Genomic DNA, 15,512 nt, shown 5'->3' on the forward strand with positions numbered 1-15,512 from the left:
AGGTTTTTACCTTGATTTCCTTGACTGGGGGGTGGGGGTGGATGTCCAGTGTGATTAGTTTGTGATCTGATCTTACCAATGACGAGTTTACCTCAGGTGTGGAACATAGGTTCCCCATGTTGGTGATGACCAGGTCCAGTATGTTGTCACCTCTTATGGGAGTGGTGACCAGCTGTTCAAGGGCGTTTCAGTTTATAAACTCAAGGAAGCATTGGGCTAGGACATTTGAGCTTGAGTAGTTTTCCCAGTCGATGCTTGGATAGTTGAAGTCACCCAGTAGCATGGTGTTGGGTAGAATCTTTATACTTTCTAATGTCCTCAGAAATGCTGCGTGAGGGTCCTGAGACAAGGTGGGAGATCTGTAGCAAGCTATAAATTGAACAGTCAATTTACCTGCTGTTGTGGGTGTTCTTGATGAATATGGACACACCCCCTCCTTTTGTGTTCCGGTCCTGGTTTTGGGACCTAAAGGTATGGTAGGAGTTATAGCCTAGTAGTGTTGGGGTGCTCTCTGAAGCCTTGAACCAGGTTTCTGTCACTGCACATACATCGATTTCTTCCATACTAAGGAGAACCTTGAGTGCGTGCATTTTGAGGTTTAGACTTCTGGCGTTGAGCAGCATTAACCTCAGTTTTTGTTTATTATTGTTGTTTATGGAGGCAGGTTTGTCTTTTGAGCTTTGCCTAAAAAAGGCAGCATTGGGGAGGCAAGAGTCTTGGCCAGTATTCGAAAGCCCAGGGGCGACAGGTGCAAGCCATCTCTGGCGAAGCAACGTGGCTTGTCAAGCATGTTGTCCCAGGCTGACAAGTACTGGATCCCCTTTGAATGACACCAGTAGTTTAACCAATTGTTGAAACTGATCATTTTTTCTTCGTATGCTGGAATCATTTTTGGTGAGGGCAGGATGCTACTCAGAGTCAGAGTCATACCAGCCTGGGCTACATGGTCAGAGAGCTCCTCCATGTCTCTTTTCATGCAGTCCAGGGAGGTACGTCTCAGGTCATTTACACCAACATGTACAATGTCAAAGTCATATTTGTACTTGTTGTGGAGTGACCTGAGTGCATGTGTTATGTGGCGGATTCTGACACCCAACAGGCAGCTTACAGTAACCTTCTCCTTGTTCAGTCTAGTGAATGGGACGTCTGTGTGCCTGATGATAGAATCACCCATTACTAGTGTGTTAGGTGTGTTATTTAGCCTTAGGGGCAGTTTTTGCTTGGCACACTGACGTTGTGACGTATGTGTTACCTGGTCTCAGTTGTGGGGTGGGGGTTGCTTGGGTGTATGCTTAGGAGGTCTCTGTTGTTTAGGCAGGTTCTTATTTAGAGCCTCCGAGTATGTTTTTGCGTGTTTCTGAGAGTTGTTTTCTGGTGCAGCTATGGCTGGTCTATGTGAGTCTGGTAATGTGGTGCTAGTGTTGCCCTTCTCCTTGTGACTGGTTGAGCCAGTCGTGGGTTGAGAGAGCTTAGCCTCCAGTTTGGCTGCTTAGCTGCATCTCTCACATATGTTTGTGTTGGTTGGGAGGAGGAGGGGGTTGTCTGTGTACATGAGGCAATTGTAACATTGCCTCAGGATGCCCAGATTCACCAGCTGGACTGGAGAGCACACCTGAAGCTGTCCCTTAAACATGCCTGAATAGATGGTTGGGACTGTATTGCTGACTGGATGAGTAAAGAGCCTTATACTTCCTGAGTATAGGGCTGAAGTGCAAGCTGTAAGCTAGTGCTAGTTTTAGTGAGTTTTAGTAAGTGCCGGTCCTAAATTGCCTTATTTCTAGTGCTGGGTTGAAGTGTTTCAAGTTTCAAATGAAAAACTGAAGTGCAGACTTCGTGGAGCCTGGAATAGTTTAACCGCAGCTACAAAACCTGCGCAAAACCGCACTAAGCTGTTTTTATACCAAGGAGATCAAAAAGGATAGAAATTAGCCCAAAATGGCCAATGAGCTGCAAGTTGCTGGGCTGGGACCACTCCTACATGGACAGATAGGCTGCTCAGAGTTCCCTCTCTCACAGTGAACAAGGAAGCCACCTAATTATCCAAGTATGATATGGGCAACACAGGAACCTTTACTACAGTCCTGGATTCAGCAAAGCCTGAAAACTGGACTAGACTAGTTCAGAAAGGCAGGAAACAAGGAATTTTTTTGTGTTTTTTTTTTTTTTTTTTTTTTCAGAAACAGAAATGCAGAGCTTAAATTACTTTAAATACACAGAGGAGGCTAGCGCACTTGAGTGTGTAGCCTGCAACTGTGTTACAGGTAACTTAAATGCAAAAACGACAAACAGCAACTTTTTTCAAGTGCAACAAAGAAATAAGTACAGTAAGCAATGCAGATATCGCTAGGGAGCCACAGAAGCTCTGAAAAGCCGCGTTTTAGGCAGAATTAGTGCTTCAGGGAAACAGCAAGCAAAAACAATACTTAATCAAGTCCAAATTCTCTCCTTTGTCTCTCGGCCGCTTGTAGGACTCTGCAGGGCACCACGAGGAGCCTGCTGAGCTGTATACAAGCACAAAACTGCACTAAGCAGTTTTTATACCAGGGAGATCAAAAAGTATAGAAATTAGCCCAAAATGGCCAATGAGCTACAAGTTGCTGGGCTGGGACCATTCCTACAGGGACAGACAGGCTGCTCAGAGTTCCCTCTCTCACAGCGAACAAGGAAGCCACCTAACTATCCAAGTATGATATGGGCAACACAGGAACCTTTACCACAGTCCTGGATTCAGCAAAGCCTGAAAACTGGACTAGACTAGTACAGAAAGGCGGGAAAACAAGGAATTTTTTTTTTTTTTTTTTAGAAACAGAAATGCAGAGCTTAAATTACTTTAAATACACAGAGGAGGCTAGTGCACTTGATGTCAGTAATTCTGAAGCCTGGTGATGACAAGACTTGGGGCCAGAATAAACAGCACATATAGAAATTCTGTAGAACAGCTATTACAAAAACATAAAACAAAGGAATTCTAGTAAATTATTTCAACAAAATGACAGTTGTTTCATTTTATTTAAAGTTTAATGTAATACTGCTAGAAGAATTTCATCAGGAAGTTAATCTAGTGGCACTATTGTGTAAAACTTCAATTACTTTAAATTTGCACTCCAGAAATGGAATAGTATTTAATTCTTTATGAAGGTAGGATCCATACTTATGCTCACTAAGTCTTTAAATTTACCTCAGCTAATGCAGAATTTATCTTTTTCTTAGTAATGGAAATTAGGCTGCAATTTTAAACATAATCTGAACTAATGATTTTCTTTCTAAAGCAAGTTTCTTCAAGGCCTCTTACAATTCATTAGGAAAGAAATACTAATGTTAGGGAAACATCTGACTGTCATAATAACTTCCAAACTAATACATGAAACAAAGTCCATATAAAGACAAGAACAGCCTCTGCTAAGATTCAGTAGACAAGCCTCAGCTGTTCTGTAAAGCTGTCTACCTCATCCTTTGCACATGGCTGACTACCTGTCTAGACAAGGATATTGTGTTATATATTCATCTTATCCCAGTTATCTTTCACAGTAAGTTCAGAAGTTAGCATTGCTTGACAAAGTTTATCTGGTTACTAAACAAGCTACCTACTAACAATATTCTTCTGGGTCAGACCCTCCTGATCAGAGGTAAGCCAGAAATAGGTTTCAGTTAATCACGCAGAACAGTTACTGTAATTTCACGTGCTGCAGTCTCTTCACAAGTAAAGGATGCCTTTTCTATACAACAGATACCAGATGTGGAGTGTGACAATTCCCTAAAGTAAGTCTATCTTCCATTTATAAAATTCATTGGACAGGCTCTGGCCTTGACAAAGCCAAACTGCTGGGGGTCAAGTCTAATAAGACATTTGATATCATAGCTAATTAGATCTGTATTAATACATTCCATAGCTTTGTATATAAGACTTGTTAGGTTGATGGGTCTGTAATTGCTGGGGTCTGAGGTGGGGTCACCATTGTGAAGTGGCATCATAACAACTGTGTACCACTCCTGTAAGACAAATCCAGATGACAGACTCAGGGTGAAGAGTCTGAGGAGCATGAATACCAGTGCTTGCTTTGTCCTATTAATTAAACAACCTGGTATGTTGCAAGCCTCTCAGATGAAGTATTCTTCATTTTGCAGAGTACCTTCAGTTTGTTCTCTTTTGTGATGATTGGTGGCATGATTCCATCAGGGACAGATGGGTTTGGAAAAGGTGTCTTATGAGTAAAGTTGGCACCAAATTTATTAGCCAGTAAGACAGCAATATCCACTGGATCTGAGTAGTTGGTACCATTATAAATATGCTTAGAGCAATGGTGGGTGTTATGTCTTATTTTTCTGACATAATCAAATAAGGATTTATGGTTGTCTTTGGCTTCCTGTCTAGCTGTTTCATGCTCTCTTCAGTTTGGGAGTCTTTTGTTCTGGTATATAGTTTCAGGAGTTTCTTTCTTTTATATGTTATTCCTGTCTAGCTGTTTCATGCTCTCCTCAGTTTGGGAGTCTTTTGTTCTGGTATATAGTTTCAGGAGTTTCTTCCTTTTATAACTCAGTCTGTTAATGTTAGAAGACCACCATAAAGGTTTGCTTTTGAACCTACCCATTGGCTTGGATTTGATGGGAACTCCCAATCTGATGCATTTGTCCAGGTGTGAGTAGAACATTTCTGTATAACTCTTCACATTAACAACATTTTGGGTAATACCGTTATACTCTTATTTAAAGACTTCATTATATAATTCTAGGAGGTTTGTGATATAAAGTCCTTGAATTTTGTGATATTCACTTCCATCAGTCTGGAGATTTTGATAGAGAAGGATTCCAGACTGTAGTCTGACTTGACTAATGAGGGGTTACATTGGGGATAGTACATACAGAAGATCAGTATGCTATGACCAGGTCAAGTATAGTTTGTTCTGTAGTCCAGGAAGTTCTTGTTTATAAAAATCTAAGAATTTTTGTGCATATCGTACTATGATGGTGTAGATCCCTCATTTAATGATTGGGTAGTTAAATTCACCTAGGATTACAGCAGTTCTATTTATGGGGAGTTAGTCAATTATATTTAGGAATGTTGTGTGAATTTCTGGAGACATAGAATGAGTTTTATATCCTGCAATGATCTGCTAGTTAATCCTATTTAGCATAGTTTGAATTCTACTTGAGGATCTCTAGGTATTTTCTTGAATTAATTAGTTAGTCCAAAAGCTTCACTTTTACAGCAGGCCATGGCCCCTCTTCCCTTTCATTGCAAGCTGTAAAGCCTGCCTTTGAAATTTTGGGGTTGAAGCACATGAAGACATAGACATACACAATGTGACTATCTTTGAAGAACTTATATCACAGTTGTAAGCATGAGAGATACATGCTGAAATGTATTCCATTGGTATTCTTTTGTCTCTTTTAGCCATTGGTAAAGACATGATGTGCTCGATCCTCCCTTTTTAGGTACAAGTGGCTATGAAGGCACTGTATATAGCATCAGTAACTTACTAACTGCTGATGAAGGGCACTTGTTAGTACAGAAGCTTGAACAACATTAAGACCTGCATTGGTCCAATAAGTGCTATCACATCACCTCTGGGATCCAATGTCAACCATAGATGAGGGGGGTTTCAGATCATATTGTGGAATGTGGACCTATAACCTTATGAAAGTCAATCATAAAATACTACAAAGCCTGGTCCACAGACTGTTCTTCATATACTTCAATTAACAATCTATACTGTTGGATATCCAACACTGCTTTCTGGATGCTATTTATACTACAGAGATCTATATTCCCTGGTAATATGAAAAAAAAATCTTAAAGGTTATATCAGGATTAACAATTCCAAGATAGCTGCACAACAACCAACATCTCAATTTCAGATCTACCAGCACGATAAAAAGAATTGTAGAAATAAATTCTGCAAACTTTAGCAAAATTCAGTTACTGGCCAGTAAGTACAGACTTGGGAAGCCTATAACAGGAAAAATAAGTAGATATCCTGTAGAGATATTACAGATATTTTGGACATTTTATGAAAATCTGTATAAAGCAGAAGAATGTGGAAATCAGGAAAAAGCACAAATATAAATATTTATGTAAGTCTTAGGTATACCAAGGCTAGAGGTAGATAAGGCTTAACAGTTAACACAAGATAGGAAAAGATGAGATAAAAACAATGGTGTATAATTGATCTGCAGGAAAGTCTCCGGGAATAGATTGTATTCATGTGGAAGTTTAGAAGCTAGGAGGGAAGAAAGTGATAAATATCTGGAAGGTTTTGTTTAAGAGTATTTTAAAAAGAGGAGAAGCACCAACATCCTGGAAGAAAGATGTGGTGGCTATAATGCCTAAAGATGGTAAAGACTCATCAGACCCAGCTTCATATAGGCCCATTACAATTTTAGTTAAAAGAATGGAAAAGAGGTTGCCAAAACTGATAGATATGGATCAATGTGGCTTTGTGGAGGGGAGGCAAACATTTGGCAACAATTAATAGAACAATGATGATCCAGGAAGAAGCAGAATATACGAAAAATACCACTGTTGTTGGTGGGCTTGATGCAGTAAAAGCATCTGACAAGGTAAGCTGGGATTTTATGAGTAGGGTAATGGGAGCATTTTCATTCCATGATACAATAATGTGGTTAATTAGGAGGCTATATGACGGATCAGAGGCAAAAATTAAATTGAGAAGGTTCTTCTCTGATAAGTTGTGTCTGAACAGAGGAGTCAGGCAGGGTTATCCTACTTCTTCATACCACACATACCGCCCCATCAGGTGGTAATTTTAAACATCAGTTGAACAAACTGGAAAGTCAAATGATTATTATCATACATTATATCCCCAAGGAATGAATTTGGAAAATAATCTTAATATCTGATATAGCTCAGTAATGCATTTGAATTATTGTTATTAAAGGTTAAAAAAATCAAGTTTAGAAAATCAAGTTAAAAGTCAAGTTTAAAAGTATGTATAATAATGTGTTAGACTTTATATTTAGTGTGTGCATTACATTTTGATTCACTAATATTGAATGTATTTAAATGTGGAAATATTTCATATGGAAGCACATAATTTTGTACAGATTTATTCCTTATTTATGCATTCACAGATATTTACTTGCATAATAAGGGTATTACAGCCGTATTTAAATATTATTATGAATGATTTTGTAGCCAACGGGGGTATTGCTTATAGGTTAAATAATATTTCCTTTCAGAGTGTTTGTAACTTTTTAAGAGAACTGGGTGTATGGCGAATTTATTTAATGATATAATTAACATAATTAAGAAAGCTTAATTGATTTATTGTTGGTTTAAAAATGATATATAAAGGGACATACTGGGAAGTTGTAAATGTTGTGGCAGAAGGCAAAATGCTGAGGTACCAGAACGGTTGTAATTAAGAACTACATGTCCTGATAGTGGATTTCCTTGCCTTTTTTCATGTGGCATGAAGAGTTGGTCCATTTATGTTTTTGTGAAGGGTTATCCTACTTCCTCTTTGTTATTTGCATTATTTTTAGAGCCACTGGCAAAGAAAATCAGGGAAGCAGAAATTCAAGGATATAATTGGTGTGGTAATCAAGACAATTTGGATTTATTTGTAAATGATATTATTTTATACCTGATAAAACCAGGAAAGTACATGTCAGTGTTGTAGAACATTCTGAGACAGTTTCAAGTCTTTTCAGGATATGAAAATAATGAAAGACAAAATAAAAGCTATAGCCGTTAACTATGTAGCCACACATGAACTGGTTCAGCAATACCTATATCTATGGGACATGATAAAATGAAGTATTTAGGAATATGGGTTAAAAGGGATTCTGTTATGGCAGTTAAGGATATGTGGAAAGAGACCAAACAAAAGATAATGCAAAAACTGAGACACTAGAAGCTCTTGCTTATGGATATGAATAACAAGATACAAGCAGTGAAAAATGATTTGGTCCCTTTAGTTTGATACACAGGTCAGGAGTATTGTTATCAATCAGAGGAGACGTTGTAAACAGTAATTAATAAAGATTTGAAGGATTTTATCTGGGAGATAATGTGATCTTTCCAATATAATTAGGTACTTTAGGATTACCTGATCTGAAGGCATATTTTGGAGCTACACAGTTTAGGCTCATATACAAAACACAAGCAGAAAGATATAACTCAAAGGAGAAAGGAAGGTTGATGAAGAGGGGGGGTTCAACAAATAAGGAGAGAGTGGGATTTTCGATGCAGATCATTAAGGAGAATAACAACAGCCATACAGAATATGGTTATGGTTAAGGAGAGGCAAATTCAAACCAAGAGATGAAAGGTTAATATTGGCAGCCCCGAGATAGTGGGCTGCATACATGCTGGTTTACAAAGTCCATTGAACATGTGGGAGAAATAGACAAATGTAGGTTTTGTAAAACTGAATTGGAAACAGTCGCACACCTTGTTGCTGGTTGTGACATACTAATGGCAGAAGGACTGTATACTGAACGGCATAATAATGTGGCAAGACTGTTGCACTGGGGATTGTGCAAACATTATGGTATTGAAGTGGCTGAAAAACGCTGGAAACATGAGCCACAAAGCATAATAGAAAATGATGATGTTTATATCACATAGGATCGCCCATTACGAACAGTTCAAAAGATAGATGTTAGAAAACCGAACATAGTGGTCCAAGAAAAGAAGACAAAAGTAGCATTGGTCATTGAAATCGCCACACCCATTGACTGCAGTGTTTTGTGTACAGAGAGACACAAAGTCATAAAATATCAGGCTCTGCAGGCAGAAAAAAGAGCCATGTGGAAGAAAGATACCCAGACAGTTCCAATACTAGTAGGAGCAACGGGTCTTATAAAAAGGAATCTACAATCATATTTAGATATGTTACCAATCCATGTGACCCTGTATGAATTGCAGGAGGAGTCATTACTGGGCACATTGTGGGTGCTGCGAATAGCACTTTTGGCTGATATCAAAGACTTGAAACAATATTAACTTCATGAACTTTAATAATAATTTGACTTAGGTATGGGGTCCATTCCCATCATAGTATTAGAAACCCAAAAGATTTGGAGAAATAAAAAATATTATATTCATAAAGTAGCAGAAAGTATTATTAAAACTGGGAAACACAAGAATGGAGAAAGGGGATTCTGCTGAGAGGGATGACTGCAATTAGAGGTACAGAAATGGGGTTGGAATTTACTGGAGAAATCTGGCAGAGAAACCAAGATATTGGAAGCAAGTAACTAGACAGGGAAAGATTATAGAATGTAAAGAGGTCAAGAAGACATTTAGACTGCATGCTAGAAACTGACTTCTTTTTCAGGGATTGATATCAGAATATAGGCAAAGGGAAAGGGATAGGAGAATCCTAAGTGAAAGATCTACTCTGGTAAAGCTTTTATTTGAATCTAGAACACAAGCTGCTGATAAAAAAGGGGTAATTAATAGGGTGTATAAAATATTGTGCAATAACTATAGGAATCAATCAGAGGAGGTTAGAAAAGATTGGGAGGAGAGATTGCATGAGAAATTCACAGGCCAACAATAAGGACATATGTATGGCTCCCAAATATGCAACACAGTCTAGAAGATGTATGGTTTTTGCTTGGAAGTGTTTGCATAGGTATTTTTATACTCTAAGCAAACTCCAAAGAATTTTTGCTCAGTAGATGGCAAATGTTGGAGGTGTGTTGGGGAAGAAAGTGGTAACTGGGAACATATGTTTTGGGAGTGTAATGAGTTAACAGACTTTAAAAAATTCCCTACAAAGTACTGAGTCAGAAATACTGGATGAACAAATAGGTGTAACTAAGGAAATTATTAATTAATTAATTAATTAATTTATTTATTTATTTATTTATTGTGATGGGATACAGAATCTGAATTGCCTAAACATAGTAAAGCTTTGCTAAGTTTAAGTTTAATTCTGATGGCTGTCAAAAAATCAATTACTAGAAAATGGAAATCAAAATCTAAACCAAATGTATTTGAAGTAGTAAATAGTATAACAGAGATAAAATAACTAGAAGTGGAATCTTTGGAAAAGTGTAGGAGCACATTAAATAGAAAAAGTGGAAATTGTGGGAACAATACATGCAGAATAATGCTTTGGAGGAGGAGTGAGGTTTAAGAGAATGCAGGAATTGATCAATGTATGCAGCGTTGGATTGACGATAACTGTATAAAAGAATATATGTGATGTATAATGTTTACAACTATGAACATCTTAACATGGTTTGTTTTCATTTATATAAATGCATGTTTGCCTATGTCTTAAGTTTTAATTCAATAAAGGTGTTAAAATAATGGTGTTACTTATTATTATTGATATGCATGGTATTTATTTAATATTTACCCAATACTATTTCTCATATGGCCAAAATATTAAATTATGTAGATTAAGATTTGGTCTTATCACTAATGTAGTAATATATTTTATATTAACCAGTCTTCAGATGTTGGAATAAATATCAGTTAATGATCTTTGCTAATTAGATGTGCTCTCATCCATAGAACTGGCTCCAGGAAATCATCTACATTCTGAGTAATTCAGGATATCTGTCAGCTGGTGTAGATCAGCATGGATGGCCTCACCTGTTGTTGTACTGAACACAGCCAAAAGTCTGTGTTTGTCTTCTGGAAATTAATGTAGTATGGGGAAAGGGGGATCTGCTATATACCAGGGGAAACTACAATTATGCCATAATGGCATCAGCAGTAGCATGGGAATCATGGGGTGAGGGAAACACTAGCCACCAAGGATGCTACACTTGTGCCATAACGGCACTTACAATAGTATGGGGATCAGGGAGAGCACTAATCACCAGGGACACTACACTTGTGCCATAATGGCATTTACACTAGTATGGGGATAGGGGAGGGGGGAGCACTAGCCACCAGGCAGTACTGTAAATATTTGTATCTTAATGGCACTTACACTAGTATGGGGACTGGGGGGACAACTCAGGGACAGGTACAAGGACTATTTTGTGTGTGTGTGTGTGTGTGTGTGTGTGTGTGTGTGTGTGTGTGTGTGTGTGTGTGTGTGTGTGTGTGTGTGTGTGTGTGTGTGTGTTTCAATATGTACTTGTGTGTGTGGAAGACTGACTGAGTGGTGATAACTACGGCTATACACTCTGGCCACAGCAGTTAACTACAGTGACAGCTCAGTAGGCCCTTTCATGAATCTCTGGTTAAATTTCTATGAGACAGTATTTTTGTTAAAATTAAATTGAATGTATCTATTAACAAATTAACAGCTTCTATGAGGGCATATTTATATACTTCTGTGTTTATACCGTATCCCCAAATGATTTATTAGGTTTTAGTATAATCACAGGTTTGAGCTCAGGATTAGTAATCTTTGTGTTGGCGTATTCAGCATTTATATTTGACAACTCAGTATTCAAATTATTGTAATACAATTCTTTAAATTTTAATATTTAAAGTAATATATTTTTATTAATAAAAGTCACCCCAAGAATCATGAAAATAGAATAATATTTTTTGTATGCTTATTCATTTTATGAAAGCCTTGCTTGATCTTAGGTATTTAAAATTATTCTTGCAAAAACAGCTATTGTTGAACTTTAAAGAATAGCCTAAAGTCTTGGTACAAGTTTAAAATCTGCATTTCACTCTCACTGCCATGATTACAAAGATCCATAAAACTTTAGAATTTTCACCTGTTTGCCCAGCTGTAGCAGGGTGTCATAACTATTTAGAAAATATTGGTAATATTACAGCCATCTTTTGAAGTATGTTAAAAAGCTGAGTTTTTTGCAAATTTTACTAATGTGGTGTACAGACTTGAAGGGATATGTGGGCATAATTAAATGTTCTAGGTGACTGAGGAGGTCACTAGTCCTTGCACCAATATTAGATGTGAAAATGTCACTAAAGCCTTTTTTTTTGGTGGACGGGGATTTATAACAAATTTCTTCACAGAGCTGACATCTTTTTGTCTTAATCCCATTGTTGTTGATTGGGTGCATCAACAAAAGACGTGATACAATAAATCATTTTATAATTTTTTGCACCATCTTTTTCAAACCATTTTATGGAGTTAGTGGAATTATAATATAGTTACCAGATGAATTTCTTGGTATAGCATAGATTTTTTTTTTAATATATAGACATTTTAATATTTATTTGTTGGAGGTATTGCTTAACTTTGTTAAGGATTTAAATAGTGACTGCTTTGATTACAACATTCTATACTACATGAATAAGAAAGAAATTCATTTTTTTAACATCTTACCTAGTAGCAACAATACTGCAAAGATAATCACTAAATTACACAGTAAACCTACATCTGCAAACACGTTTATCTATGGATCTATTTGCCATCCTTCATACCATATTTTATTTCCCCCTTCTGAAGAATGTGAAAGAGATAAAGGAACATGCAGAAAAAGAAGTGATATTGAAATGTACTGTTTTAAGAAAAATAATGATTGCGGAGACATTTTAGCAGCATATAAAAAAGGTTCTTGTTACGGACATGACATTATTATTACATTCTCTAGTTAGTTTACATCTATGAATAATGTATATCTGTCTAAGAAAATAGATAAAAACGCTTATTTTTGTCAATAAATACAGTATATGATTATATGGCATTATGTTTTTCTGCTTTTGTGATTAAGAAATATAGTATGCTATTGTGGGATGATGTCATATTTTGTGACATATTGGAACCATTTCCTACTACTTTTTATAGTAGGAAAATACTATCAGTAATTGTGTAGTCCATAGTCAGTTCAGACATTGTCAAGTCACTTTCTGATAATTAGAACGTGACTACAGGGGGAAGTAATCCTGTGATTTATTATCAGTTTTGCTTTTGATAGCTGGACAATCTGATAGAATCACTGGTAACAAATACACTAGTATGGACAGATATACATTCAATAGTGAATCTGGTGTTTATGCCCTGAAATGCCTCCGTAGTCTAAGTTATATATAAATTTTAAAACATTATCTGGGACATTAGAAAATGCTGACTCAAAAATCCTGCAGCATTTCATTTTAGTATGTTCCATGCAGAAGAATATAAATTATAAGACACAGCGGTAGAACAAGTTTATTATGACAAAAGGAGGTGTTCAGAGAAAAGTAATAGACTACAGTATAAAGCATACAAATTTATACTTAAAATTACTGTGGTAAAGCTCTAATGGTTAAATAATTCATTACATTGAAAGTATTTTCCCTACTAGATGTCCATTTTAGTGTTTTACTTTTTATACATATGTTTTCTATCCATTTGATTCCCTGGAAGGCAACAGCTGTGACACCAGAAGTTTTAATAAATAGTTGTTTATGATGTACAGATGTTGGTGCCCGTCTTATTTTTTCACAATTAAGTCCTTGTATAGAATATAATTATCAGTAATTCCTGTAGATACCAATTGACATTTGAAGCTAGTGTGTACAAAAATATTTGGCATAAATTTAAAATTAGTCTTCCATTTTCTCCAGATTCTGTTTTGTGTATGAAGTGCCCTAAAGATGCATGGCCTAATGTCAGACAGGACAAGTGCATTAAGAAAGCAACTGAATTCCTTTCATATGAAGAACCACTTGGTGTAACCCTGACAACAGTTTCTATACTCCTAGAAATGGTTTCTGCTGCTATCCTAACAATCTTTATAAAGTGTCATCACACACCTGTTGTGAAGGCCAACAACCAGGAGATTAGTTACTTGCTTATATTCAGTCTCATGTTGTGTTTCCTCTGTCCATTAATTTTCATAGGCCGTCCCACACATGTGACATGCATGCTCCGCCAAGGTGTTTTTGGAATCATTTTTACATTGTCTCTCTCTTGTATTTTAGCCAAAACTGTTGTGGTTGTCATTGCCTTCCGTGCTAGCAAGCCAAATAGTAACCTACAAAAATACAAAGGGCCCAGAGTACCAAAAATGTTAGTTATGTTCTCTACATCTGTTCAGGTTATAATATGTGTTTCTTGGTTAATTATCTCTCCTCCATTTCAGGATGAAAATACAACCTCTGTAACAGGTAGGATCATTATAGAATGTAATGAAAGTTCACCTGTGGCATTTTGGTGTATGCTATCTTATATGGGCCTTTTATCCACTGTAAGTCTTGTAGTTGCGTTTCTGTCAAGGAAGCTCCCAGACAGCTTTAATGAGGCTAAATTTATCACATTCAGTATGCTGGTATTTGTTAGCATGTGGATGTCATTTATCCCAGCATATCTGAGCACACAAGGGAAGTTTATGGTAGCTGTGGAAATATTTGCTATTGTATGCTCAGGGTCTGGACTGCTGCTATGTGTATTTATTCCTAAGTGCTACATTATTCTCCTTAGACCAGAAATGAACACCAGGGACTACCTAATGGGCAAGGGTGCATTTAAGAAAGGAAAAGTTTGAATTACATAATTTTTAACAATTCCTGCTCTTGAAAAGGAGAACCAACTATAAGTTTTTTTTTAATATGAGCTTTACTATAGAGATTAAGCATAAGCACTTACTATAGGGATTAAACATAAGCAAACTAGTTCTGTTACATTTAAGATCTTCTAAATGTATTACAATTCTTATGAATTTTAAAAACAGTGCTGAGAGTCACACATAAATGTAATGAAGAGTGTGGCCAAAATATGTGTTCTAGATAGGATATTGTTACCAAATAACCCACAGGAAGATAGCCTCTTCTGGGAATAAAGACTGTATTGTGCACTGCAAAATAAACAAATTCATGAATTAGAAGGAGAATCATGCTGTCCATTCTCTCACTTAAAGATTTGTCAAAATTATGTTGCAGGTAACTTACTTTTCTAATGCTCTTACATTCTTTCAACACTATACACTCAGCCCATCAAGTACAGTTAGAATTCAAGAATTATACATATTAACCTCTCTACTCATAAAATGACCTGGCTGCAATTTGCAGTTTATCAGATAATTTGCTTACAGCTCCAGTTATAAATATTTTCAAGGTCTATGGCAAGTTGGCCTAATTTTTAACATTTCTTACGAGTGCTTGCAGGCTGGATGCATCATGCAACCTTCTAGAGGGCCAGTCTGCTCTCTAGCTTACCAGATCTCCAGTCACCTGCCATTCATTACTTTGTATGTACTTTTTATCAGAAAAACTGTAGATTTATATGTGGTACATTTTCTGTACATATAGTGTTATATAGTAGTACCCCCTTTTAGATGAGAAATATATTCAACCCCTATAATGGCAAATCAGACATTTTATAAACCTACAAAGCAATAATTAATATTATGCATTTCTAACATTACATCACACACACACAAAACACTACTTTAATATCACAGCAAGTACAGTCCTTAAGAACTGTAGGTTTTTGTATAGGCTTTCTGTTACTCTGTTTTTATAGTAATTCCATTTTGCTTTTAGGTTTGTATTACAGTCTGGTAATTAATGTCAAAATTTGTTAGCTCTTTATACTTTTTTGACCCCTCTTAAAATCATGCACTCAGTCTTATTTTACCCATAGGATTTTTACGTTATGTCCTTATGTAGACAGTCC

The 15,512-nt window shown here is 36.6% G+C and overlaps 1 protein-coding gene across 1 annotated transcript in view; it reads left to right on the forward strand.

Annotated features, from left to right (window-relative positions):
• LOC122803846 (extracellular calcium-sensing receptor-like) overlaps positions 1 to 14,382 on the forward strand; it is an 89,448-nt gene extending 75,066 nt beyond the window's left edge. Inside the window, exon 5 of the mRNA XM_044073529.1 lies at positions 13,463 to 14,382. Coding sequence (XP_043929464.1) covers positions 13,463 to 14,382 — 920 coding nt within the window. The remainder of the gene's footprint in view (positions 1 to 13,462) is intronic.
• The last annotated feature ends 1,130 nt before the right edge of the window (positions 14,383 to 15,512 follow it).

Source organism: Protopterus annectens, chromosome 6.part0, assembly GCF_019279795.1.
Source record: "Protopterus annectens isolate FY-2018-M chromosome 6.part0, PAN1.0, whole genome shotgun sequence".
Lineage (NCBI taxonomy): Eukaryota > Metazoa > Chordata > Ceratodontiformes > Protopteridae > Protopterus > Protopterus annectens.